The sequence below is a fragment of the Myotis daubentonii genome, chromosome 15, assembly GCF_963259705.1.
Source record: "Myotis daubentonii chromosome 15, mMyoDau2.1, whole genome shotgun sequence".
Taxonomy (NCBI): domain Eukaryota; kingdom Metazoa; phylum Chordata; class Mammalia; order Chiroptera; family Vespertilionidae; genus Myotis; species Myotis daubentonii.
Genome location: NC_081854.1, coordinates 863670 through 890616, shown reverse-complemented (window position 1 = coordinate 890616; position 26947 = coordinate 863670). Strand labels below are relative to the sequence as shown.

General features: G+C 46.1%; 2 protein-coding genes across 4 annotated transcripts in view; both read left to right on the top strand.

The window, feature by feature from the left end:
* Positions 1 to 26947, top strand: part of LOC132217212 (zinc finger protein 551-like) — a 70471-nt gene that overhangs the window by 3555 nt on the left and 39969 nt on the right. The window contains 2 exon segments of the mRNA XM_059667289.1: positions 12791 to 13625; positions 21408 to 21412. Of these exon segments, the coding sequence (XP_059523272.1) occupies positions 12791 to 13625; positions 21408 to 21412 (840 nt within the window).
* Positions 18155 to 26947, top strand: part of LOC132216454 (zinc finger protein 501-like) — a 135015-nt gene continuing 126222 nt past the window's right edge. Inside the window, exons 1-2 of one of the 3 annotated variants that reach the window (XM_059665663.1) lie at positions 18155 to 18422; positions 20650 to 21262. The gene's annotated coding sequence lies outside the window, so the exon portion shown is untranslated. The remainder of the gene's footprint in view (positions 18423 to 20649; positions 21263 to 26947) is intronic. The other 2 variants (XM_059665664.1, XM_059665660.1) reach the window with 2 other exon arrangements.

Below are 26947 nucleotides of genomic sequence, written 5' to 3'. Positions count from 1 at the left end.
GAACAGACATTGTGGGAATCCCCAACCTGCTGTGCTCCGAAAGTCAAGGCGTGGACTCAGAAAATCACATTGTCCAGTATTCACTTGTAATGTAATGCTGCCCTAGACCTGGAAAGGAAGCTGGCATGACTTGGTGGTTCTCATTTGCAGCCTGGTGCCTCCTATGATTGCGGTATGAAGTCATCCTGAAGATGGAGGTGAGGGGGATTTGTTGTGCTTCTGTGAACAATGTGAATCATATTCTCTGTTCACAGTGTGTATTACATACTGTCAAGGTGCCCTGTGCCGTTATGTATGACATTTCATAGGCTGGTGTCGCTTGTGTTGAGACTCTGAGGGTTAGGTTGAACTACAATTGGGTCAGAAACCCTGTGTTCATAGTGAGTGGGAAAGAGTGCAGTGAATTAGGTGAATCGCGCCTCTTCTGAACGTTACCCACAAAGGACTAAGGACGTGTGACTTGTGTGGTCATCATGGACATGCGTTCTCAGTTCCTCCATCACTGTTTTTTGTGGCTAAAGTCATTTTTAGAGAAAATAATCTAAAGGGTCTGTGTCCTCTTCTGTCCTCTCTAAGGTGTTCACTTCAAGGTTTGCTCTACAGGCAAGACCTCAAGTCTAGAGGAAGGGTAATCCTGTAGTCATTCCCCGGATGTGGCATTTGTGACGCAGTCGGCATTCCTGTTGATTCCGATGGCCGTAGTCTTCACTGCTTGCCAACATTTGCTGCCACTGAGGCAAGGCTGTTCCTCCCAGGGAATTAGGAGAGAGATGGTAGAGCCCATATAGGGTTGTCCTTTTAATTTTCTAAGAAGACAGGGATATCTAGGCCTTTATTTTGAAGCATATTTTAAGGTTTTATTTAGGTATATTTGCAACTGACATGCAACAAAATGCACTGTCTAATGTGTACTCTTTGGTGAGCGGGGACATAGGGGTCCAGCTCTAAAATGGTCACTTATGACATAAACTTATCTCTCATCTATATACAGGTTCGGGCAAAACCAGGGTACAGATGTGAATATGCAAAACACAGAGTTGACTCTCTATTTTTCTAAATAAGTATTTTACATATTTAAAAATATTTTTAACGACTTTTCACGAAGAGGGGAAGGTAGAGAAAGAGTGAGAGAGAGAGAGAGAGAGAGAGAGAGAGCGAGAGAGAAATGGTGATATTAGAAAGAAACATCAAACAGTTGCCTCCTGCACGTCACCTACAGGGCATCCAGGCAGGCACGTGTTTTGAGCTGGAATGGAACCAGTGACCTTTTAGGGCAAGGGATGGTGCTCAAACACCTGACGCTCAGTGGCCAGGGAAGAGTTTAATCTTGTTTTTTATTATTTTAAATTATTTTAGTAATTTCCATGCCAACAGCTCTACATCTACTTGTTCCACACCCTGTAGTTACCTCCTCCCCTCTTGTAATCCCTCTTACTGCCTTCCCCAGCCCTAAATGCAGTCATTGATTTTCCTTGCTTAACAAGATTAGTTAATATTTTTTTAATATTAGTTAATATTTTTCATAATTTCAGAAGCACTATAAGGGATATACAAATATTGGTTTCCTTCATGCTACACAGTTATTTTGAGATTCGACACGCATGCTTATGTGAATAGTCAATTATTTTTTATGGCTGAGTCATACTGTGTTCTGTGAATATCCAGTTTACCTATTATAGATCTGTCTATGGTTTTAGTTGTTTCCAGGTTTGGGATATTAAAAATAAGTCTGCTGGGAATATTGCCTTCAGTTCTTTACATAGAAGTATGTTTTACATATCAAACTGATGCAGTGTAGGTGACTGTTTTACCTGTTAGTATATGCAGAACTGTGTTCTAAAATGGTCTCATTCCCTTTGGCTTTCCACCCACCCACAGTCATGAAATTTCTAGTTTTTCCACAACCCTGCCAGCACATGTGATGTTTAATCTTTTTAATAATAGGCAGAGAAATGAGTATAGTGTTAACTTGCTTTGTTTTAATTTCATTTTCCTAATAAAATTTATAAAAATTTTTTCCCCCAATAAATTTTTATGGTGAACGTTTTCTCAAGCAACTCTTTACACTGTCTTTGTCTCCTTTGTTGAAATGTCTGGTCAGAATCTTTTGCCAATTTATAAAATGAAATTATTTTAGCTATAGTTTAGTGCAGCATCTAAGATATATTTATTTATTTCACTCAATCCTCAATTACTCAACTGAATTCTTTGCAATGTGAAACTATACATACTTTTTGAAAAATATTTTATTTATTCATTTTAGAAAGGAAGAAAGAGGGATAGAGAGATAGAAACAACAGTGGTGAGAGAGAATCATTGATTGCCTGCCTCATGCACGCCCCCTTCTGGGGAGCAAACCCGCAACCCAGGCATGTGCCCTTGCTTGGAATGGAACCCAGGACCCTTCAGTCCCCAGGCCGACGCTCTATCCACTGAGCTAATCTGGCTATGGCTCAACCCCTTAATTATTTTTTTAAAAAAATATTTTTATTGATTTCAGAGAGGAAGAGAGAGAGAGAGAGAGAGAGAGAGAGGAACATCAATGATGACAGAGACATCTATCAGCTGCCTCTTGCACATCCCCTACTGGGAATCGAGCCCACAACCTGGGCATGTGCCCTTGTTCAGAATCAAACCTGGGACCTTCTGACCACAGGCTGATGCTCTTTCCACTGAGCCAAACCAGCTAGGGCCCCTTAATTCTTTTTTAAAGTTGTAATCCTCATCTGAGAATATGTTTATTGCTTTGATAGAGAGAGGAAGGGAGGGGCACAAAGAGAAAAAAGGAACATCCATGTGAGAGGAAACATGGACTGGTTGCCTTCCATAAATGCCGGGCAGCAGATCAAACCCACAACCTGGTCTGCACTTTCACCAGGAATCCAACAAACCCTTGGATTTAAGTGGGCGAATGAAATGAAGCTGCAAGAGACTGAGCCGCCTGGCCAGGGCAGCACCTGGAATCTTCATGTTTCCTTCAAGACCGTGAGTTAGTATGACTCTTCATTTGGGGGAGTGTTTGTTTTGCATGTTGACTGTTGGTTGTATGTGTGAATTGGCTGTCCCCTTGGGTGTTCCTGATGTGTGTATTGTGTTTTCGTTGTGTCTCTGTTCTATGTCTGTGTATGTTGACTCTGGTGTGTACGCGCGCGTGTCCATTGTGTGTGTGTGTGTGTGTGTGTTCCCCTCAAGGTGTTCCCTGTATCTGCAATGTATGTCTGTGTGAGCCTGGCCATAAGCCCTGCGCCTGAGTGCCCAGCTGTGGCTGGGGGTGTCCAGTACCTGCGTGTTTCTGCGCTTGTGGTGTCGGTATGTTTCCCTTGAGTCTGTGCACCCCAGTTATAGGCAGCTGCCTAGGCAGTCTCTGGAGGGGTCAGGAAGGGGCCCCATTTGCCACTGCTCACCCAGCCTCTGCTGTCCCTCAGGGGGTCCCCTCTCAGGCCTCAGGGATGGATGAAGTGAAAGGTCAGTTCATAGAACCCCAGGCTGTGAGAAGGTGAGGAATTAGGGAAGTCTCTGATGGCAGACTGGAGGTAGAGAGTGTGCATGGGGAATGTTTGTAAAGGACAGTAGGCTTCGTGGAGGAGCTGGGGATCCTGGTGCCTTGGGAAGGAATGAGTGGGTGAGTGTTTATGGGGGGATCTGAGGGAAAGATTTGGAGGCTCCTAACCCACACTAGGAATGAGAAAGTGGACGTCCCGGGAGAGGGGTGTCCCTTTCCCATGTGAAAGCGAGGCTGCCCCTTAGGGGAAGAAGGTGTCCAGGCTCCAGGAAGCATCATTCCGGGACTTCTGGGCTCGAGTCATCTCCAGGGAGTGGGTGGCCACACAGGACACTGGTACCAGGAGGGAGAACTGGGCCCAGAGATCTCTTCACTGTGGATGGGGAAAACTGTGGAGGGATCACATTTAGCACAGATTCCTGCACAGAAACCGCAGGGTCACCATTGATGTCACCGGCAGCATTTTCACCATCAGCCCCACCTGCTGGGGTTCTCACCTGGGCAACGCAAATGCTACAGAGCTTTGAAGGCAGGGCTGGGATTGAGGTTCATGTAAAAGCACGTGGATGCTGGAGGCTTGCAGCCTGTGCCCTTCCCAGTCGACGCTCTGAACTTGTGAGTCTTCACCTCCACCCGAGTGTGGGACCCGGGGCAGCCAGGGGTTTACCCAGGGTCACACTCAGAAGTGGGTTCAGAGTTCGCTGCCAATGCCATCTGCCCAAACTCCTTTTCTGAGTTTCACTGCTTCGGAACTTGCCAGGATGGTTTAGGGCAGCGGTTCTCAACCTCTGGGTCGTGACCCCTTTGGCGGTCGAACGACCCTTTCACCGGGGTCGCCTAAGACCATCCTGCATAACAGATATTTACATGACGATTCATAACAGTAGCAACATGACAGTTATGAAGTAGCAACGAAAATAATTTTATGGTTGGAGTCACCACAACATGAGGAACTGTATTTAAAGGGCCAGAAGGTTGGGAACCAGTGGTTTAGGGCAACCTGTGGACAAAGTCCACCAGGATGAGGAGAAAGGGACCCATCCTGACGGACTTCTGCTGTCATTTCCTACCCATCCTCACTCCTCTCCTTGGCCTGCACAATCCCCGAAAAGAGGCTGGCACCATGTGGTCATGTTAATCCGGCCCATCGAGTAAGTATGTCAGGTTGTCCTCCTGACCACCTGAGTGTGACTTCAGCCTGTGATGTGCTCTGACCAATGAAATGTGCTGGGAGTGAAGCCTGTCACCTCTAACAGAAGAGTCTGGACACATGGAGACTGGCCACCCCCTATGTCCATTCTGATAACACCCAGCAGTACCTACATGGGTGTTCTCTCCTTCATCCTGGTCTCAGGGGAACAAGGGTGCACATGGGGTATGAACAAGAAAGATACCTCCTTTAATAAAAGCCACTAAAACTTTGGGGCTGTTTGTTACCCATAACATCTAGCCTGTCCGAATGGGAATGCATCTCCTAGTCTGCCCTCTAGGAGGCAGCAGAGCTCAACATGACTAGCCAGAGCTGTGTTATTAGAGACACATGGGTTTGACTTCAAGCCCTGCCTTTATTAACTCCACAACCAGGTAATTTACCTCGAAGCTGTGAGTCTAATTTTAACTTGATAAAATAGATGATAAAACGATCTCAAGTTGTGGAGAGGATTGATTGAAATAATAGTAATGCAGGTAAAGCATTGAATCCAGGGCCTGGCACCTGTAGTGAACATTCAGTAAATGTTAGCTCGAAAGCTGCCCAATGTGTGTGACTGCAGACATGCAGACAATGTAGGGAATGTCGACTTTTTGGCCTCTGTGTCCTCTCAAATATTGCTTTTAAGTGAATAGGATAGGATTATGTATATTCTTTCATAGCCGTATTTTTATCTTAATAATGTGGTATTTCTGTGTTAAAAATAAAAACACTGGCCCTAAACGGATTGGCTCAGTGGATAGAGTGTCAGCCTCCGTACTGAAAGATCCCAGGTTTGAATCCGGTCAAGGGCATGTACCTTGGTTGCTGGCGCATCTCTGGTAGGGGGTGTGTAGGAGGCAGGTGATCAATGTTTCTAACTCTCAATCACACTCCCTTCCTCTCTGTAAAAAAATCAATAAAATATGTTGCAAAAATAATAAAATAACAACTCTGAGGGCTGGAGTGGTTCCGTTGTTTGATTGTCCTCCCACGGACAGGAAGGTTGCAATTCCTGTTGAGGCCACAAGACAGGTTCCTGGCTGGATGCCCAGATGGTGGGTAAGAGAGGGGAGGAGGCACCTCACCTGTGTTTCTCCCTCTCCCTCTCATTTTCTCTAAGAATAAAATTTTTAAAAGTAACTATCTACATATCCACCTTGGTTTGTGGTCTTCAGGAATAATTGACATAATTTTTACCTAAGGGAGCATTCTGAGCTCCATGGACTCTGAAATAATATCTCCAAATCAGGGCTCAGTTGCAGACAACACTCCCCATAACCCGCCACCAGCCACCAAAACCGAAGGTTGTCTTTTCCCGCAGCCATTCGGGCGCCCCAACACCAATATTCCCAATGGCCTGGCAGTGACTGCGATCCTAATGCCACCTGCGCGGCCTGGAAAGTTCCTTACCCAAAGGGCAATGCGCCTAATGATGGCTGCGTTTAGCCAATGAACGCCCAGGAGAGGCCCCTGAGCCTGGCGCTCATTGGTTTGGGTGTGACTCCCAGATTAAACCTCCAGGTGGTCAGTTTCACCTCCTCGTTCTATCGCCTTAGTTAGAGCTCCCAGTGGGAGGCATCAGGACTAGGACAAGCCGACAGAGGCAGCGTCCCCGCTGTGCAGGGGGTGTCTGAGGTTTGTTGACCTGCAGCAGGCAGGATTGAGGTCTCCATGCTTCCCGGACTCCTCTCCGCTTACTGAGGTCAACTCAGCCTCACCCCACTTACCCTCCACCTACCACGCTGTCAGGCCCTGCAGCTCGCGTCTCAGCACCCAGAACAGTGAGTAGCTTGTAGGTGACACAGCATATGATGGCGTGAAAGAGGGTGACGGGCTGCAATGCCACTCAGTCAGGCCATTCGGGTATGGCTGACCTGTGAGGACTCAGGAAACCCAGGCCTGTTTTGTGTTTTAAGGCAACAAAGGCCGAAACCGGTTTGGCTCAGTGGATAGATCGTTGGCCTGGGGACTGAAAGGTCCCGCGTTCGATTCCGGTCAGGGGCATGTACCTTGGTTGTGGGCACATCCCCAGTGGGAGATGTGCAGGAGGCAGCTGATCGATGTTTCTAACTCTCTATCTCTCTCCCTTCCTCTCTGTGAAAAATCAATAAAATATATTTTTTTTAAAAAAAATAAAGGCAACAAAGAAGATGAGACAAAGTTTTGTGTGAGGAGTCTTACTTTCATCCTCAGGACGCTGGGGCCCTGGGTGGTTGTGAACAGCAGAGGGACGTTGTCTGAGGTAGGGTTCTAAACATTTCCACAAACTGCTGATAAGAATCACACCTTAAAAGGGGGAGGAGAGGAGTTAGGGGTGGGATGGAGGAGTCCTGTGAAAGATAAGGAACTTGACGAGAGTGTGCACTGAGCACCCAGCCCTGGAGGAATGCAGGCGTCACTCAGCACCAGAGCTGGGCCAGGGCCCTGAGCAGTCTGAGCCCCCGGGTCCTGGGGTGGGTGCCAGGCCCTCAACAGACCTATAGTACCCACAGGTTCCTTCAGTTGCAGAGCCACTTAAGGGTCTGGGTTGTGGAGCTGATTTCAGGACCTTACACTCTCGTGGCCTCTGAGGTCGTGGTGTCCTGGGGCTGTCCGCCCTCCTCCTGCCCTGGGACCAACAGATACTCAGTCCAGAATCCTAAGTCCATGACTAAGATTGTATGAAGTGGTCCATGTTTTTCTGGCAAACAGTGGAATGAGATGTGCGAGGTCCTTCCGCACATAGGTTTCACATGTGGTCGAGGCTCAGAGTGAAGGCAGCTGGTTCAGGAACCTGCAGGAATGCATTTCTCTTTGATGGGAACAGGTAAGAAGGGGAGAGGAGTCAGGTGTAGAGGAGCTTTGTGACAACACGGTTGTCTGTTCTGCAGGTGATGGGGCAATGGGAGATTTGGAGCAGCGGAGGCAGGTGATCTGACTCAGGTCTCATTAGACGCCCAGAGGCTGCAGCATGGAGAGCAATATGGGTGATAGGGAGGTGGTGAGATCGTCTGGGAGAGTGGGATGGTAACTGGCCCCTTATGGTAGCCCTGGAGATGGAAGACACTTGGATCTGGGATTAGTATTTTAGGTGTGGCCACCTGGATTTTCATGAAGGTTTGTATTTAGCATCTGGGGATTTGGAAGCACCATCATCTGGCATGAAGACATTCATAGTGGGAAGGTTCATATTCATTGCAGATAAACATGAACAAACACTTGTTTGTGCCTGTTAGGGTATGAGATATTTCAGAGAGCAGTTAAAGAGCATCTGGGACTCGGAGGAGTTGTTCAAGGTGAAGACGACTCAAAAGGAGTGAAGACCGCTGGACCAGAGAGGAGTTGTAGATCCTCATTTTATTTTAATTCGAGGCCCTACGTCCATGGAAAGAAGGTGAGTTTGGGTCTGGTGCATATTTACTTAGTAAACACACACCAGGAATATTCTGTGAGCCTTGGTGTGGCCACACTGAGTGCAACACCCCAGGATACTCGAAGGCTCACAATATTCCGGGTGAGTGTTTAATAAGTAAATATGCACCAGCCCCATTCTCACCTTGTTTCCATCGACAGAGGGCAATGATCGGCAAACTCATTAGTCAACAGAGCCAAATATCAACAGTACTTCTTCAAAATAGACCCACCCAGGCCAAACACTGACTTCTGCGAATGGGCCACGAAGTTTCAATCGCACTGTATGTGTGGGCCCGCACGTGGTATTTTGTGGAAGAGCCACACTCAAGGAGCCAAAGAGCCGCATGTGGCTCAAGAGCCATGGTTTGCCGACCACTGACCTAGGGCCTCCAATTAAAATCAAATGAAAATACATCCCTCATATCAGATATTTACATTATGATTAATAACAGTAGCAAAATTACACTTATGAAGTAGCAACCACAATAATTTTATGCTTGGGGGTCACCACAACATGAGGAACTGTATGAAAGGGTTGTGGCATTAGGAAGGTTGAGATCCACTGGTGAAGGACATGAGTGGCCGTCTGTGAGACTCACTGGGTATGGGGTGAAGCTTAGGAATCCCTCCTTTAAAAAACTGCTGTTGGAACTACTCTGATATTCTAAGACCGTCTCTTACTCTGTAGGTCAGAACTTTTATTTTCAGACTATAGAATAACTTTGTCTTTTGCTTGAGTAGAAAAGATAAACTTAATTGCCTGACCTTGAAAGCTAACAATCTAACTGATACGCTGATATTGATGCCAGGTGTCTGTATAGATATGACACTCAAGGTTACAGGTGTCTGTATAGATATGACAGGTGTTTCCTACATATGTACTCAAGGTTACAAGCCGTCTACAAAAATAACTGACACAAGGGCCTAAGAAAGATATGGAAAGAAAATTATTCCTCCTTTGGGTGTTCAGAACTTGACAGAGGTAATCTGCTTGGAACCTGCACGCAATAAAGATGACTCCAAATTAATGGACTCATTAAGGCGTCTTGTGCAGCTTGCTGATTTTTGATACAACAGGGGTAGAGGGCTATCGGCCATGAGTGTTGAGTGGTGAGGGCTGTGACTGGGGATGGGAGATCATGTGCAGCACTGGTGGAGGTGGGCTCTGGATATCTAAGACTTGATGTGGTTCTTAATAGGTGAGGTTGAAGAAAAACACATTCGGGTGGTGGGGGAGGTCTTCATAACAAGACTCAAGGCTCCTTCAATGAGTGTGGACTGTCAGAGTTGGTGTAGAGCAGTGATCGCGAACCTTTTGAGCTCGGCGTGTCAGCATTTTGAAAAACCCTAACTTAACTCTGGTGCCGTGTCACATATACAGATATTTTGATCTTTGCAACCTTAGTAAGAAAGATTTATATTTTGGATATTTATTTTATATATTTAAATGCCATTTAAGACAGAAAAATCAAACAAAAGAATGAGTTTGTGAGTCACCTCTGACTGCGTGTCATAGCTTCGCCATCACTGGTGTAGAACTTAATCCTGTTTGTATTTGCCAAGCAGTCACTAAACAATACCTGCTGAGTAATGAGTAGGGAGTCAAGGAGATGACTATGGGGGCTGTGGGTGTGGGAGTGCAGGTGGGAGAGGTGTGGGAGAAGGAGTGATGTTCCCTTGGAGAGGGAGTGTGAATTCATGGGCACAGGACCCTGGATGTTGCAATAAGGGTGAATGAGGAGTGAGTCCATTCTTGGTGCTTACTGGCTGATATGATATAAGATGATATGAGGGATTTTACTGTAATTGTCTGAAAATAGGGGTGTTGTGGTGAGACCTGCCAGGTGCAGAGCTGAGGTGTCACATATATGCACACCTCCTATGGTTGTCGAGGGCTGACACATTGATCAATGGGAACGAGATAGCATATATTGCTGACAGCTGGGCTTGCATGTTTGCAGTGGAATGGGGAAGGAAAATGGAAAGAGAGAGAGAAACACATTACACAGGCTGTGAATTAGACATTTGGAGGAGAAGATGAGTAGGAAATACAGTGTTCTCACGAGGGCAAATTTGTGTTGCCTTTGAAGATGTGCCCCTGGAAATGAAGCTGTGTGAGAGAAGTGTGGTTCAAAGAATTATGTTGAGCAGGTAGTGCAAGGTGATGGCCTCAACACCATGGTATCAGAGCCAGATGGGTGAAGCACAAGGCCACGTTTTTTCATGTCTCTGAGGGAGATCTGGGCGATAACAAGATTATTGCCTGAGAAAATAAGTGATAAATCATTCACATTTTCTTTATGTCCAACATTTCTCTCTTCCCTATGTTGGTGACACCCACTGTATTAACAAGAGGCAGTGTGGCCTACATGTGAGGCCCAGAGCTCAGGTATCTTCTCTCTGCTCAACCGCCTTTATTGTTGCGGGACGACACAGTAACAGTAGGAATGTAAGGAGGGAGTGATTTTGATGGGCCAAACGCCTGGTGTCTTGTCTGATGAAGTGTAGAGGGAAGATACGGATGTGGAGGGTGGGAATTATTAAGAACTTGAAATCCTAGGAGAAAAGCTAATCGTGGATTGAACTGTCCCCATTATCACAGAGTATGAACTTTGAGGACGTGGCCGTTGTCTTCTCTGAGGAGGAGTGGGGGATCCTTGATGAGGCTCAGAGACTTCTCTACTGCAATGTGATGCTGGAAGTGTTTGCACTCGTCTCATCTGCAGGTAAGACCTTCATGTTTCTCCCAATGTCCTGAGGTGATGTCTACTCTTCCTTTATTCTCCAAGCATAGCTCTCACAGCCACACCATGGCCTCTACTAATATCGCCCACTGTCCTTTCAAATGGGCTGTGGCTGCCAGGGGCGAGCTGTGTGGGGAGTCCTGAGCTCTGGACTCCCCAAGCATCCCTTACACCCACTGCCTCAGAAAATGCAATTAGTTTCTGGCAGTCAGGAGTCTTGCAATGAGCTTAATGGGACCCACTTTGAACTTTCTCTTCCTGGGAAGGTGACTATGTCCTCATGGCTTCCACTTCTACACCATTCATCCAGGTAAGGCTCTGTGACTGCCTGTGCCAGGTTATCATCTTTACTTACATGAACCGTAGCTGTACTTGTAACATCCTACATCAATTGTTGTTTGTAATATTTCCTTCCCTGAATACTATGGCATTCCGAATTGCTCTGGGTTAGTGCTGACTGCTCACCTCCCTTGTATTTCATTAATACTCTGAATATTTAGGTTGTATGTATTTATAGAGTAGAGGGTGCATGGAGAAACCTGTATTTTGTCTCAGGGTGAACTGGCAAGATTGTCTCTGATGAGGCCTGATCCTACTGAGTGGAAACTGGGGGAAGGTTTCACATGAGGGCTTTTTTCAGATCATACCAGGAACCCGCTCGTGTCCAACCATCTTTAGGTGCAGATGTGTTTGTCCACACCTTATTTCTACATTTTCTTTACTGTTATTGACATTTTGATGATTGATCATTTCATCTGTATCGTCATGTCTTTTGGCTATCTTCACCTTTGTCACCTTTTTGCATCACCTGTTCATATTCTGGGCACTGCACCCTGTGCAGTATTCTCCTACTTGGACCTGTACATGGGTTATGAGGTGCAATTACATGCTTCTGTAGTCCTAGAACCGCTGCTCTTTAATTTTACTACAAATAAGACATAAGCAACCTTCTGCACAGCTCGCCCATTTCACAAGCAGACAAGCCCTGCTGAACACTGTTAGCAGAAGAAGGAGCTGATGATCCCGGTTCAATTCCATGTGGTGCTTGCCATCTTTGTCTTCTTATTTCTGGTGAGGCTTTCCTTGTTTTGTGATAGTCAGAGTTCCAGAACTTCACAGGAGCCTTTTCCAAATCCTGCCAGCACATCTCTTAATTTCAGACAATTGCGTGGAACGCATGTATGATGTGCCACGTATTTTTGAAATGGAACTTCCCTCATCACCAAAATCAACATCCATTTCCTCCTCATTTCTCTTTTTTCAGGTTGTTGTCATAAAACTGATGATGAGGAGGCCTGTACTGAACAGAGTGTATGTGTACAAGGAGAATCACAGGTCAGGGCCTCTAAGACAGAGCCAGCAACCCAGAGGACCCATGTATGTAAGCAGTGTTTCTCTGTGTTCAAAGACATTCTGCACCTGACTGAGTCACAGGCAGCATACCTTGAGCAGAAATCCTTCTGCAATGACACACGTGTGAGAGACTTCTGTTTCATTGCAGTCCCTCGCCAGCATCAGAGGGAAGCCAGTGGAGAGAAGCCCTGGAAGGAAGCTGTGGACAGGGACTCGTTTGTGACCAGCTGCAGCTTCTACTTATCAGGTCTGCCTTCTTCCAGGAGGGAGGTTGGGGAAGACTTGCCAGCCATCTCAGAGCTTTTACAGAACCCGGCCCCTCTCAACACTGAAGAGCCACACAGTGGCAGTGAGAATTCCCAGAAAATTCCCAGTGGAAAATGTCATAACCAGTGGCGTCAATGTAGAAATGCTGCCAGCCACAACCAGAAAGTTGTTCAACAGAGCGTCTGCTCCAGAGAAGTGAATTATGAATGTAACAAATATGGAAATATTTTTAGAGGAAACTCTAGACTCATTCAACATAGGAAAGTTAACACTGGAGAAAAGCCCTATGTGTGTAGTGATTGTGGGAAGTCATTCAGGTATGTCTCTGTTCTTAATCAGCACCAGAGAGTTCACAGTGGGGAGAAGCCATATGAGTGTACTGATTGTGGCAAGACTTTCAGTCATAGGTACAACCTCCCAGAACACCAGAGAGTTCACACTGGAGAAAAACCTTATGAGTGCCGTGAATGTGGGAAATCTTTTAGATGCCATAGTCACCTTTTTAAGCACAGGAGAATTCACACCGGAGAAAAACCTTATGAGTGTAGTGAATGTGGGAAGTCCTTCAGAGAAAGGTGTACCCTTACGAAGCACCAGAGAGTTCACACTGGAGAAAAACCTTATGAGTGCTGTGAATGTGGGAAGTCCTTTAGACGAAGGTGTAACCTCACCGAACACCAAAGAGTGCACAATGGAGAAAAACCTTATGAGTGTAGTGAATGTGGGCAGTCCTTCAAACGAAGGCGTGCCCTCACTGAACACCAGAGAATTCACACTGGAGAAAAACCTTATGAATGCAGTGAATGTGGGAAATCTTTTAGATGCTATAGTTCCCTTTTGAACCACAAGAGAGTTCACACAGGAGAAAGGCCTCATGAGTGTAGTGAATGTGGGCAGTCCTTCAGAGAAAGGTGTACCTTTACTAAGCACCAGAGAGTTCACACTGGAGAAAAACCTTATGAGTGCAGTGAATGTGGGAAGTCCTTTAGACAAAGGTGTACCCTCACCGAACACCAGAGAGTTCACACTGGAGAAAAACCTTATGAATGCAGTGAATGTGGGAAATCTTTTAGATGCCATGGTAACCTTTTTAATCACAAGAGAGTTCATACAGGAGAAAGACCTCATGAGTGTAGTGAATGTGGGAAATCTTTTAGTCAAAAATATCACCTCCGTAGACACCGGAATGTTCACAATTGAGAAAAGCTTTATACGTGCACCGAATACTTTTTTTTCTCTTTTACAATAACAACACTGAAGGGGTCTCCTTGATACACAGTTAATGGAACATAAACCCCTTTTATCACAACATGCACTCCGCTAGAGTCCTCATAAAATTTCAAGTAGAAGTGATGCTTTAAATAACTGCGTGGCACTTGCTAAGCTGCTTGGGCCTACTACCTGATTGAAATCACTGGGAGTATTTCTGGCTGAGGAAACTTCACCTCCACCACCTGGCTCACCTGAACAGGGTGCCTCAGTCACAACCCCTGCACGGTCAGGGAAAAGGAATTCTGTGTTTTCACCTCTGCCTGAGCAAACTGTGATTACTCCAAGCTTGTGGCAGGATCTTCATTCCTTTCTGACTAGGAAATGGAGTTGATTGAAGGTTCGTCCAGTGCACCCATCCTCAGCTAAGAAGAGCTACCTCTCTCAGAGACATAGTGGCTCTCACCTTATGCTGTGATGAATTGCTTCAGGTTCCAATTCACCAACCTGCAAACCCATGGAATTTTCTAACACGTCTCTGGTTTATGATCTTTTTGTCCAGGTGCTTTTACTCATGTACTAGTACCTTTCATTTTGTTGGTCCTATTCATTGCCTGGATTGATTTGAAAGCACCCTTGGATCTGTCCGCATGTGCAGAGGAACAGACATTCTGGGAATCTCCAACCTGCTGTGCTCCGAAAGTCAAGGCGTGAACTCAGAAAATCATGTTGTCCAGTATTCACTTGTAATGCTGTGCTGCCCAAGACCTGGAAAGAAAGCCGGCATGACTTGGTGGTTCTCATTTGCAGCCTGGTGCCTCGTATGATTGCAGTCTGAGGTCATCCTAAAGATGGGGGTGGAGGGCTTTGTTGTGCTTCTGTGAACAATGTGAATCATATTCTCTGTTCACAGTGTGTATTACATACTGTCAAGGTGCCCTGTGCCGTTATGAATGACATTTCATAGGCTGGTGTCGCTTGTGTTGAGACTCTGAGGGTTAGGTTGAACTACAGTTGGGTCAGAAACCCTGTATTCATAGTGAGTGGGAAAGAGTGCAGTGAATTAAGTGAATCGCGCCTCTTCTGAACGTTACCCACAAATGACTAAGGACGTGTGACTTGTGTGGTCATTGTACACAGGCGTCCTCAGTTCCTCCATCACTGTTTCCTGTGGCTAAAGTAATTTTTAGAGAAAATAATCTAAAGGGTCTGTTTCCTCTTCTGGCCTCTCTAAGGTGTTCACTTCAAGTTTTGCTCTACAGGCAAGACCTCAAGTCTAGAGGAAGGGTAATCCTGTAGTCAGTCCCCAGATGTGGCATTTGTGACTCAGTCAACATTCCTTTGATTCTGATGGCCGTAGTTGTCACTGCTGCCAACATTTGCTGCCACTGAGGCAAGGCTAGTCCTCCCACGGAATTAGGAGAGAGATGGTAGAGCCCATATAGGGTTGTCGTTTTAATTTTCTAAGAAGACAGGGATATCTAGGCCTTTATTTTGAAGCACATTTTAAGGTTTTATTTAGGTATATTTGCAACTGACATGCAACAAAATGCACTGTCTAATGTGTACTCTTTGGTGAGCGGGGACATAGGGGTCCAGCTCTAAAATGGTCACTTATGACATAAACTTATCTCTCATCTATATACAGGTTCGGGCAAAACCAGGGTACAGATGTGAATATGCAAACACAGAGTTGACTCTCGATTTTTCTAAATAAGTATTTTACATATTTAAAAATATTTTTAATGACTTTTCACAAAGAGGGGAAGGTAGAGAAAGAGAGAGAGAGAGAGAGAGAGAGAGAGAGAGAGAGAGAGAGAGAGAGAGAAATGGTGATATTAGAAAGAAACATCAAACAGCTGCCTCCTGCACGTCACCTACAGGGCATCCAGGCAGGCACGTGCCTTGAGCTGGAATGGAACCAGTGACCTTTTAGGGCAAGGGATGGTGCTCAAACACCTGACGCTCACTGGCCAGGGAAGAGTTTATTCTTGTTTTTTATTATTTTTAAATTATTGTAGTAATTTTCATGCCAACAGCTCTACATCTACTTGTTCCACACCCTGTAGTTACCTCCTGCCCTCTTGTAATCTCTCTTACTGCATTCCCCAGCTGTAAATGCAGTCATTGATTTTCCGTCCTTTACAAGATTAGTTAATATTTTTTTAAGATTAGTTAATATTTTTCATAATTTCAGAAGCACTATAAGGTGAATACAAATATTGGTTTCCTTCATGCTACACAGTTATTTTGAGATTCGACACGAATGCTTATGTGAATAGTCAATTATTTTTTATGGCTGAGTCATACTGTGTTCTGTGAATATCCAGTTTACCTATTATAGATCTGTCTATGGATTTAGTTGTTTCCAGGTTTGGGATATTAAAAATAAATCTGGGAATATTGCCTTCACTTCTTTATATAGAGGTATGTTTTACTTATCAAACTGATGTATTGTAGGCGAATGTTTTACCTGTTAGTATATGCAGAACTGTGTTCTAAATGGTCATTCCCTTTGGCTTTCCAACCACCCACAGTAATGAAAAATCTAGTTTTTCCACAACCCGGCTAGCACATGTGATATTTAATCTTTTTAATTTTAGGCTGAGAAATGATATAGTGTTAACTTGTTTTGTTTTAATTCCATTTCCCTAATAAATTTATATGGTGAACGTTTTTTCAAGCAATTATTTACACTGTCTTTATCTCTTTTGTTGTGAAAAACTCTGGTCAGAATCTGTTGCTAGTTTTTTAAATTTAATTTATTATTTTAACCAATAGGAGTTTCGTGTAGCAACTAAGACATATGTTTTCATTTCACTCATTATTCAAGGACTCAACTGACTTCTTTGCAATTTTGAACCACACTGAGTGGCAAGATTATTATCACTGGCCAGATTATTATGACCACCCCATCAGTACTTCATTGACACTTCCTAAAATACTGAATATTGAAAACTTCCTAAGCAAATACTCTCAAGGTTTTATTATTATTATTACTAGAGGCCCAGTGCATGAATTCATGCACGGGTGGGGTCCAGCCGGACCACCCTGATGCAGGGGCATGGGGTTGGCGATTAGGCTGGGCAGGCTGGGGTAAGGGCTGCGGGTATTTGGCCAGCCGGCCCCACCCCATGGTCGAACTCCCGGTCAAGGGGACAATGTGCATATTAGCCTTTTATTACCTAGGATTATTTGCATAACTAATTCACTTCATTGTACTCATGGTGTGGTCATAATAATCGGGCGGATCATAATAATCTGGCCACTCAGTGTATATGTTTTGAATACTGCAAACAAAATTGTTTTTCAGAAACTTAATCCTAAGTGAAATTAAAATCCCACTTATATGATACACTTATAAGTTAATCTGTATTGCTGCATTCATCTCCATTGTTTTCTAAGTCTAAGCATTCAATAGTACATTAAGTGAAGTCAAGTTTTGTAGTATTTGTTAATTTCCCTTGTGTAAATACTCTCATCATTGACAGTTTCAAACCGCCAAAATGATGGCATTGAACATGGGGCCTGCTAAGATATTTCAGTAGCAAATCATTATATTTTATTTTGAACATACTGATACAGTAGTAGCAATTATGCTCAAGAACACTCATAATAAAAAAGTAAAATAATTGGGAAGTAGCAAGTTTTTAACATTTTTAAAAACTTTAAGTATAGTTGATTGGAAACATTAAAAATATTTGAATTGATTTCAGAGAGAAAGGGAGAGGGAGAGAGGGATAGAAACATCACTAATGAGAGAGAATCATTGACTGGCTGCCTCCTGCACGGCCCCTGATGGGGATGGAGCCAACAACCCAGGGACGTGCCCATGACCAGAATCGAACCTGGGAACCCGCCCCCCCCAACCCGTTCATCCCACAGGCCAACGCTCTATCCACTAAGCCAGTGGTCCTCAACATTCTGGCCCTTTAAATACAGTTCCTCATGTTGTGACCCAACCATAAAATTATTTTCGTTGCTACTTCATCACTGTCATGTTGCTAATGTTATGCATCCTCATGTAAATATCTGATATGCAGGATGGTCTTAGGCGACCCCTGTGAAAGGGTGGTTCCACCGCCAAAGCGGTCGCGACCCACAGGTTGAGAACCGCTGCACTAAGCCAAACCCGACAGGGTTGAGCTATAGTATTAAAACATTTTTTTAAGTGTGTATTTTTTATTGTTGATGGTATTACAGATGTCTCCCATTTCCCCTGTGTAGATAGTCGTTGGGGGTCTCTCCCAGTCCTCTCCCCCCTCCCCTGGGAGGTCCGTCTGTCTGTCCCCGTTAACTCCATCCTCTGGTCCCATCTCGTCCTCCCCCAGCGCCACACGCGGGGCTACATCACCTCTATGCACCAAGATCAGGGGCTGGAAAGCCAGCTTCTTCGGGCGGCTGCGAAAACTACATTACCCAGAAAGCCATGCGCCCGCTTCTGAGGCGCTAAAGGGCCTTTTGATTCCTGAGCATCCGGTTAGGGCGGGACTTCCGGCGTCCTCCGGCTGGCGGACATTTTGTCTTCCGTTCACGGACTCGTGGGCTTCAGCTCCCGGTTCTTGAGTGGGAGGAGGCGTGGGAGGCAGCGTCCCCGCTCGGCAGGGTGTGTCTGAGGCTCGTTGAACCCCAACAAGCTGCGATTGGGGCGCCGGTGCCTCCTCGGCTTAGAGAGTTGGACTCAGCGTCACCCCATTGAACCCTCCAGCCTCGGGGCCGGCGCCGCTCGGGTCCCGCCGCCCAGGGCGCAGCGTCCAGCGCAGTGAGTCCCCGTGGGGCCCCGGGGTGTGAGGGGAGGGAGGGCGACGGGCTGCGGGGCCGCCGGGGAGGCCGTGGGGGGCTGAGCCGGGAGGGGGGCACCCAGGCCTGGTTTGTGTCTAAAGGCGACAGAGAGGCCGAGCGGCGGGTCCGGGGGGAGCTTCACTTCCTGCTCAGGGCGCCGGGGCCGGGGTGGTTGTGAATAAAGGGGGACGGTGAGCCCCGAGGGAGGCGGGCATCACCCGGCCCGGGGCGGGGCCAGGGCCCTGAGCAGCCGGAGCCCCTGGGTCCTGGGGTGGGTGCCCGGCCCTCAGCCCTTGAGTTCCCACCGGTTCCTGCGGGGGCAGAGCCGCCGGGGGACGGGGCTGGGGGGCTCCTGTCAGGGCCTCACTCTCTGGTGGCCTCTGAGGTCGTGGGGTCCTGGGCCGTCGCCCCTCTTCCCGCCCTGGGCCCCGGGGACACTCCGCCCAGAGTCCTGAGGCCACGGCTGGGGCTTTGTGACGTGGATCCTGGTTTTGGCAACGAGAGGAATGAGAGGTGGGGGTTCCTCCCAGACACAGGGACCAGAATGTGCGAAGGCTCAGAGTGAGGAGTGAGCTTGTTCAGGAATCAGCAGGTATATATCTCTCACTCTTTAAAATATATATATATTTTTTTATTGATTTATTTTTTTTTTACAGAGAGGAAGGGAGAGGGATAGTTACAAACATCAATAAGAGAGAAACATCCATCAGCCGCCTCCTGCACACCTCCTACTGGGGATGTGCCCGCAACCAAGGTACATGCCCTTGACCGGAATTGAACCTGGGACCCTTCAGGCCAACGCTCTATCCACTGAGCCAAACTGATTAGGGCTCTTATTTTAAAAAATAATTTTATTGATTTTAGAAAGGAAGGGAGAAGGAGAAAGATAGAGAAACATCAGTGTGCAAGAAACAAAGATCAGTCGCCTCCTGCACAACACCTGATGGAGATCCAGCCTTCACCCCAGGCCTGTGACCTGGCCGGGACTGATACCTGCCACCTCTCAGTGCATGGGAAGATGCACCACCAATTGAGTCACATGAGCCAGGACCGTAGATCACTTTAATATAGGGACCCATGGTCAGGGTGGTAATGGTAATAGTAGCTCACAGGGGCAGTGTGAGCCTGAGGACTGGCTTTCCTGCCGGGGCCCCTGTTTGTGGGAGGTGGGTGTCATAGCACAGCATAGGGACACAGTGGTCATGTAGAGTGTTGGGGAGAGAGAATGGTTTCCCAGTGGCCAAGGCCTTTAAAGATGAGTGGGGGTGAGATATATTGGAGGCTGAAGAGTAATTCCAACAAGAGAACACCACGATTTTGTTGTGACCCTTGGTGTTGCCTGGAGTGTTGCAGTCAGTCAGCGGATAGAGTGTTGGCCTGCGGGCTGAAGGGTCCCAGGTTCTAGTCCAGTCAAGGGCACATGCCGGATTGTGCACTCAATCCCAAGTAGGGGGCATGCAGAAGGCAGCTGATATTTATTCCTTCTCATCATTGATGTTTCTGTCTCTCTCTTCCTCTCCCTTCCTCTCTGAAATTAATAAAAATAAGTATTAATTTTTTAAAATAGATAAATCCAATAGGATAGAATTATGTATATTCTCTCATAGCCTACTTTTTCTCTGAATAATGTGATATTTGTTTGTTAAAAATAAAAACTCTGACACCTGGAGTGACAAAGTTGGTTGAGCATCGCCCCATACACAGCACATTGCACAAGCCTGGTTTCCTGGCTGAATGACCAGGGGTAGGTGGGAGGCAAGCAGGAGGCTTCTGATCATTGTTTCTCTCTCCTTGTCTTTTCCTCTCTCTAAAAGTCACATTAAAAAGTTTAGAATTGTAGTCTTCAGGAATAATTTAAATAATACTTTGCACCTCAAGGAGCATTCTGAGTGCCACAGAATCTGATATGTGTACAAATAACAGATCCGTTGCAGACAGTACCTAACCAGCCTGCAAAACCATTTCCCAGTGCCACTTGGGTTTGCAACCACCAATATCTGTGAAGGTCAGGCAGTAACTGGGAACCTAATTCCACCTGTGAGGCCTCAAACATTATGTTACCTTCAGGGTCATGCACCTAACAGTGGCTGGGTTTAGCCAATGAAAGCCCAGAACAGATGGTGCATTATCCAGGTGTGCATGGTGTAGGGCGGGGCTTTCAGGGTCTGAACCTGGTGATCATTTTAACCTTTTTGCTCTGTTCACAGAGACAGAGGGTTCCTGGAGCCAGGTCTCCAGTGGGACCAGGCGTCAGAGGCAGCATCCCCACTGTGAAGTGGTTTGTCTGAGGCTTGTTGAGCCACAATAGGCGGGATTGGGGCCTCCCAGACTCCTCTGCTTACAGAGCTCAACTCAGTGTTACCCCCACTTACCTTCCAGCCTCAGGTGCAGGCACCGGTCCGGTCCAGCAGCACAGGTAGCTGTGTCCAGAACAGTGAGTCGCTGTGGGTGACAGAAGGTGTGATGGGGGAAAGAGTGTGACAGGTGCAGTGCCATTGTGTAAGGACTTGGTGGTGGGAGGATTTGAGAAACCTGGTCGTGTTTTGTGTCTAAAGGCAACAAAGAAGATGAGGGGAAGTTTTGCTTGAGGTTTTTACTGTCATTCTCAGGACACTGGGGCCATCAATGGCTGTGAAAAAAGAAAAAGTTCATTGTCTGATGTAGGTTCTAAAAACGTTTCTCAAAGCTGCTCGGAGGAAGAACAGACTAGGAGAGAGGACAGCAGTTCGGGACAGAGAGGAGAAATCCTGTAAAAGATAATGAACCTGGCAAGAATTTGCACTGAGGACTGAGGCCTTGAGGGAACGCAGCTAACTCCAGGTTACCTGGCCTGGAGGCTGGGCGATAGTACTCAGCGGCCTGAGCCCATGAGTCCTGAGATAGTGGTGTCCTGGGGCTGTCCAGCCACTCTTCTCGGGGGACCTTGGACCTGAGGATCTTGAGACACCAAGCCCAGAACCCTAAGTCCAGGTCTAGGGTTAGATGAGTGGTCTCTGATTTTGGCAGCCAGTGGAATTGGATGTGAACGGCCCCTCCACACGGGTTCCAGAATGTGCAAGGGCTTGGAGTGAAGGCTGAGCTGATTCCGGGAGCAGCAGGTGTCCATTTTTTAAAAGTAGGAACTGGTAACAATGGGACAGTAGTTGGGTCTAGGAGAGCATTATGACAATTTGGGTGTGTCTTCTGCAGGTGAGGGGGTCATTGGGGTAATTGGAGCAGTGGAGGCAGGTGACCTGACCTAGGTCTCATTAGACGCCCTGTGGCTGCAGCACGATGCACAATATGGGTGCGAGGGAGGTGGTGGGAGACTAGGACAGAAGCTGCTGTGAGTCTTGGTGAGTGTGATGGTATCTGGCCTATGATGGTGGCCCTGGAGATGGAATAAGCCAGTGGTTCTCAACCTTCTAGCCCTTTAAATTCAGTTCCTCATGTTGTGACCCAACCATAAAATTATTTTCGTTGCTACTTCATAACTGTAATGTTGCCACTGTTATGAATTGTAATGTAAATATCTGATATGCAGGATGGTCTTAGGGGACCCCTGTGGAAGGGTCGTGCGACTGCCAAAGGGGTCGCAACCCACAGGTTGAGAACCGCTGGGATAAGCAGTTGGATTTGGGATCGGTGTTTTAGGTGTGGCCACCTGGATTTTCTAATTTTGAGGATGAGAGGGAGAGGTAAGAGTCACAGATGATATGAAGGTTCGGATTAGCAGCTGAAGGAATGGAAGCACCATCTACTGAGATGGAGAAATTCATAGGAGAGTTAATGTCCATTGGGAATACAAAACCTTTTATTTTTGGCCTGTTAGGGTATGACATATTTCTTAGAGTGGTTCCAGAGCGTCTGGAGTTCTGAGGAGTACTTCAAGATGACCACTTTAAAAATAGTGAAGCTTGTATGGACCAGGGAGGAGTTCAACTTTTTAAAATTAGGAATGTAAAGGTAATTCAAACAAGCTGGGATTGTTGCTGATACATACTTATTTCTTAAACACTCACCAGGATTTTATTGTGAGCCTGGGTGTGGCCTGGGGTGTTGTAGTCAGCCTGGTGGACTTGCTTATAGGCATGAGTGGTTATCTGAGAATCATGGAGTATGTGGTAGAGGGCAGTAGGCGATGGAACTTGAGTGAGGAAGTCCGTGACTGGTGAGTGCAGCACTGGTTGAGGTGGGTTCTGGATATCAGAGATCTGATGTGGTTCTCAATAGGTGAGGTTGAAGGATAAACTTTCAGGGAGGGAGGCCTTCACGCAGGACTCAAGGCTGCCTCTCTGAGTGTGAACTATTAGAGTGGGGGTAGTACTTCATCCGTCTTGAATTGGCCAGGCAGTCTCTGGACCACACATGCTGAGTCATAAGCAAAAGGCCAAGGAGATGACTATGGGGAGTGCAGGAGTGAGAGAGGTGTGGTAGGAAGAGTGGTGTGCACTTAGGAGGGCATGTGGATTCATGGCTGCAGGGCCCTGACGTGGACATAAGAGGGAAGGAAGGTTGAGTCCATTTCTGGCAGTGTCTGGATAATATGATATGGTGAATTTTAGCATAATTCCAGAAAAGACGTATGTTGTGGTACTACTTTCCTGGTCCAGAGCTTGGGTGTCATATACACTGAGTGGCCAGATTGTTATGACCACCCCATCAGTTCTTCGTTAGGCCACCTTTTGCCCTCAATACTGTGGCGATTCTTCTTGGCATTGACTCCACGAGATGTTTAAAGGTGATGTGAGGAATCTGACACCATGCCTGATGAATAGCACTGTCCAGTTCTGTGCAATTTGATGGTTGTGGAACCAGCTGCCTGATGGCTCTTTTAACTTCGTCCCACAAATGCTCCATTGGATTGAGATCTGGTGATTGTGGGGGCCACTTCAGCAAGGTAAAGTCTCCCTCATGTTCTTGAAACCACTCCTGCACAATAAGAGCACCGTGGCATGGTGCATTGTCTTGTTGGAAGAAGCCATTTCTATTGGGATACGCCATCAACATGATAGGATGAACTTGATCAGCAATGATACTTAGGTATGTTGTGCTATTCAGACGTTGTTCCACATGAATTAAAGGGCCCAAATCATGCCAGGAAAACTTGCTCCAAACCATAACACTGCTCCCACCAGCTTGACGGGTGTGCTCATGCATGTGGGGTGCATGCTTTCATACTGTTTCCGCCAAATTCTCACTCTGCCATCTGCATGATGCAACTGGAAACGTGATTCCTCGACCACATGACTTTTTTCCAATGCTTGACTGTCCAGTCCTTGTGTTCCTGTGCGAATTGGAGAGGTTTTTATCTTGGTAACTGCAGACAGCAAAGGCGTTCGACAGGCCTTCTGCTTCCGTATCCCATACGATGGAGTGTACAGCTAATTTGCATACAAACATCAGATGGTCATAATAATCTGGCCACTCAGTGTGTGTGCACACCTGCCTGTTTTTGAGGGCTGTTACAGTGATCAATAGGAATGAGGTAGCATACATCAGGTCTCCCCTAGATGGACAAGATAGAGGGTAAGAGAGGAATACGTTACAGAGGAGGTGAACTATGATTTTGGAAAAGATGTTGGTTAGGAAACCACCGTCCTCATGATGGCATATTTGTGTTATGTGTGACGTTGTGCCTCTGAGAAGAAGCTGTGTGAGAGAAGTGTGGTTCAAGAATTATGTGCAGCAGGTAGTGCAAAGTGATGGCCTCCGCACCCTGGTTTTGGATTGAAAGGGTGAAGTGTGAATCTATGGTTTCTGGTGTCTTGCAGGGACAGTCTGGGGGACTGCAAGGATATTGCCTAACAAGACCAGCGTCGAATCACTCACCCTCCCTTTTTGGCCAACATTTATCCCTCCCCTTGTTGGTCACACCCGAGGTAATGGACAAGAAACATTGTGGCCTTTGGCCTAGTGAGGCCCAGGTTGAGGTATAATCTCCCTTGTCATTGGTCTTTATTGTTGGGGACGACACAGTATCGGTAGGAATATAAGCAGAGGGTTTCCTTGGTGACACCAAGGCCTGGTCCCTACTGTATTGTAGGCAGTAGAGGAAGAGGACGGATGTGGATGGTGGGGGATATGATGAAGGTAAAATCCTAGGAGAGAAGCTGATGATGGACTGAACTGTCTCTATTATGACAGGATATGGACTTTGAGGACGTGCCATTGCCTTCTCTCAGGAGGAGTGGGGGCTCCTTGATGAGGCTCAGAGGCTTCTGTATTGTGATGTGATGCTGGAAGTTTTTGCCCTTGTATCATCTGTAGGTAAGACCTTCTCATATGTTCAAGTGTCCTGAGGTGATGTCCACTCTTCCTTTATTCTCCCAATGCAGCTTTCTCTTTCTCAAAGCCAGACCATGGGCTCTGCTAATGCCCGCACATTCTCGTCCAATGTGCTGTGGCTGCCAGTTGTGACCTGTGTGGAGAGCCCTGGGCAATGGACTCACCAAACATCCCTAAGACCCGTTGCCTCAAAAAGTGCAGTTAATGTCTGAGAATCAGGAAAATGCAGGCAGCTGAATGGGTCCCACTTTGCTCTTCAACTCCATGAGGGTGACTGTCCACATCCGTGGCTTCTGCTTCTGCCCCCTTTCCTAGCTGCAGGTTCTTTATGACAGCTTGTGCCTGCTTATGATCGTATCACGAACCACAGTCTGTTCTTGTAAGACCCTACTTCAATTGTTTGTAATATTTCCTCTCTAAATACTATTGCACGCTGAGTTGCTATGGCCTGTACTGGCTGCTCACCTCCAATGTTTCATCAGTACTCGGATATTTAGGTTGTTTGTATTTGTACAGTAGAAGGTGCATGGAGAACCCTGGTTTGTTCACAGGGTAAAATGCAACATAGTCTCGGGGGAAGCCTCACCCTGCTAAGTGACAACTGGGAGCTAGGTGTGACATGAGGGCTTTTTTTCAGGTCACACCAGGAACCTGCTCCTGTCCGACCAGTTAGGTGCAGGTGCCACTGGCCACACCTCATTTCTAACTTTTCTTTCCCATATTTGACACTTTGCTGACTTGTCAATTCTTCTGTGACTTCCTGCCTTCTGGCTTCTATCACCCTTGTGGCATTTTTATGTCACCTGATCCTCAGAGCTGCTCCCTCTGCAGTATTCTCCAACATGTGCCTCCACATCTGTTATGAGGTGTGCATAGTTGCTGAAGTAGTCCTCCCACACCAGCTCCTCATTCATTGAATCTTACTTGGAAAAGATGTAAACAGGCTACTGCACAGCTTGCCTATATCACCAGCAAACGAGCCCTGCTGAAGGCTGTTAGCAGAAAAATGAGCTGGAGATCCTGCTTCCCTTCCATGTGGTACTTGTCATAATTGAGACATATTTCTGGTCAGGTCTTCAGTGTTTTGTGATCTTCAGTGGCCCAGAACTTGTCATCTGTCTCTTATTAATCCTTGTTGCAGATCTTTTATTTTCAGGCAATTGCATGAATCCAATATACTAGGTGTGCCAATTAATAATGCAGATTTTTTTCAATAGATGGAATTACACATATGTTGGTATATATGCGATTTGATATGTATGCTATTTTGTTGTAGTGACAGCAAGCTTCAAAACTTCATATGTCAAATTTTCTCAAGGTGTTAACATTATAGATATTTTTACGCTTAAAAAATGTATTTCATGGCAAAAAAGCATTTGTGCTAAGTTTTAATTCATTACTTTATTTTGAAGAAAAATTATTGTATACTTTGGGAAGCTTATGGTGAACATGCTCCATCTCAAGATACTTGTGAACGCTGGTTTCAATGCTTTATAAGTGATGATTTTGATGTGAAAGACAAAGAACATCCAGGTCAACCAAAAAAGTTTGAAGACCAACAATTACAAGCATTATTGGATGTAGATGTGTGTCAAACTCAACAAAAACTTGCAGAAAGATTAAACGTTACTCAGCAAACAATTTCTGATTGTTTAAAAGCAATGGGAAAGATTTTGAAGGAAAATGGTGCAACATCAACTGAATGAAAGACAAATGGAAAACCGAAAAGTCATCAGTAAAATGTTGCTTCAACGGCACGAAAGAAAGTCTGTTTTGCATCGAATTGTGACTGGTGATGAAAAGTGGATTTATTTTTGAGAATCCCAAACACAAAATCATGGGTTGATCCAAGTCAACCATCAACATCGACTGCAAGGTCAAATGGCTTCAGAAAGAAGGCAATGCTCTGCATTTGGTGGGATCAGGAAGGTGTGGTGTCTGTGAGCTTCCAAAACCAGATGAAACTGTTAATACTGATTGCTACTGACAACAAATAATCAATTTGAACCACACTTTGATCGTGAAATGACCAGAATGTTCCAGAAGACACGGCAAAGTAATTTTGCTTCATGATAACGCACCATCACACACTTCAAAACCAGTTAAAGACACGTTAAAAGATCTTGCCTGGGAAGATTAACCCACCTGCCATATTCACCAGACCTTGCTCCTTCAGATTACCACGTGTTCTAATGGATGACACACACACTTTCTGAGCAGTATTTCAAAACATAATGA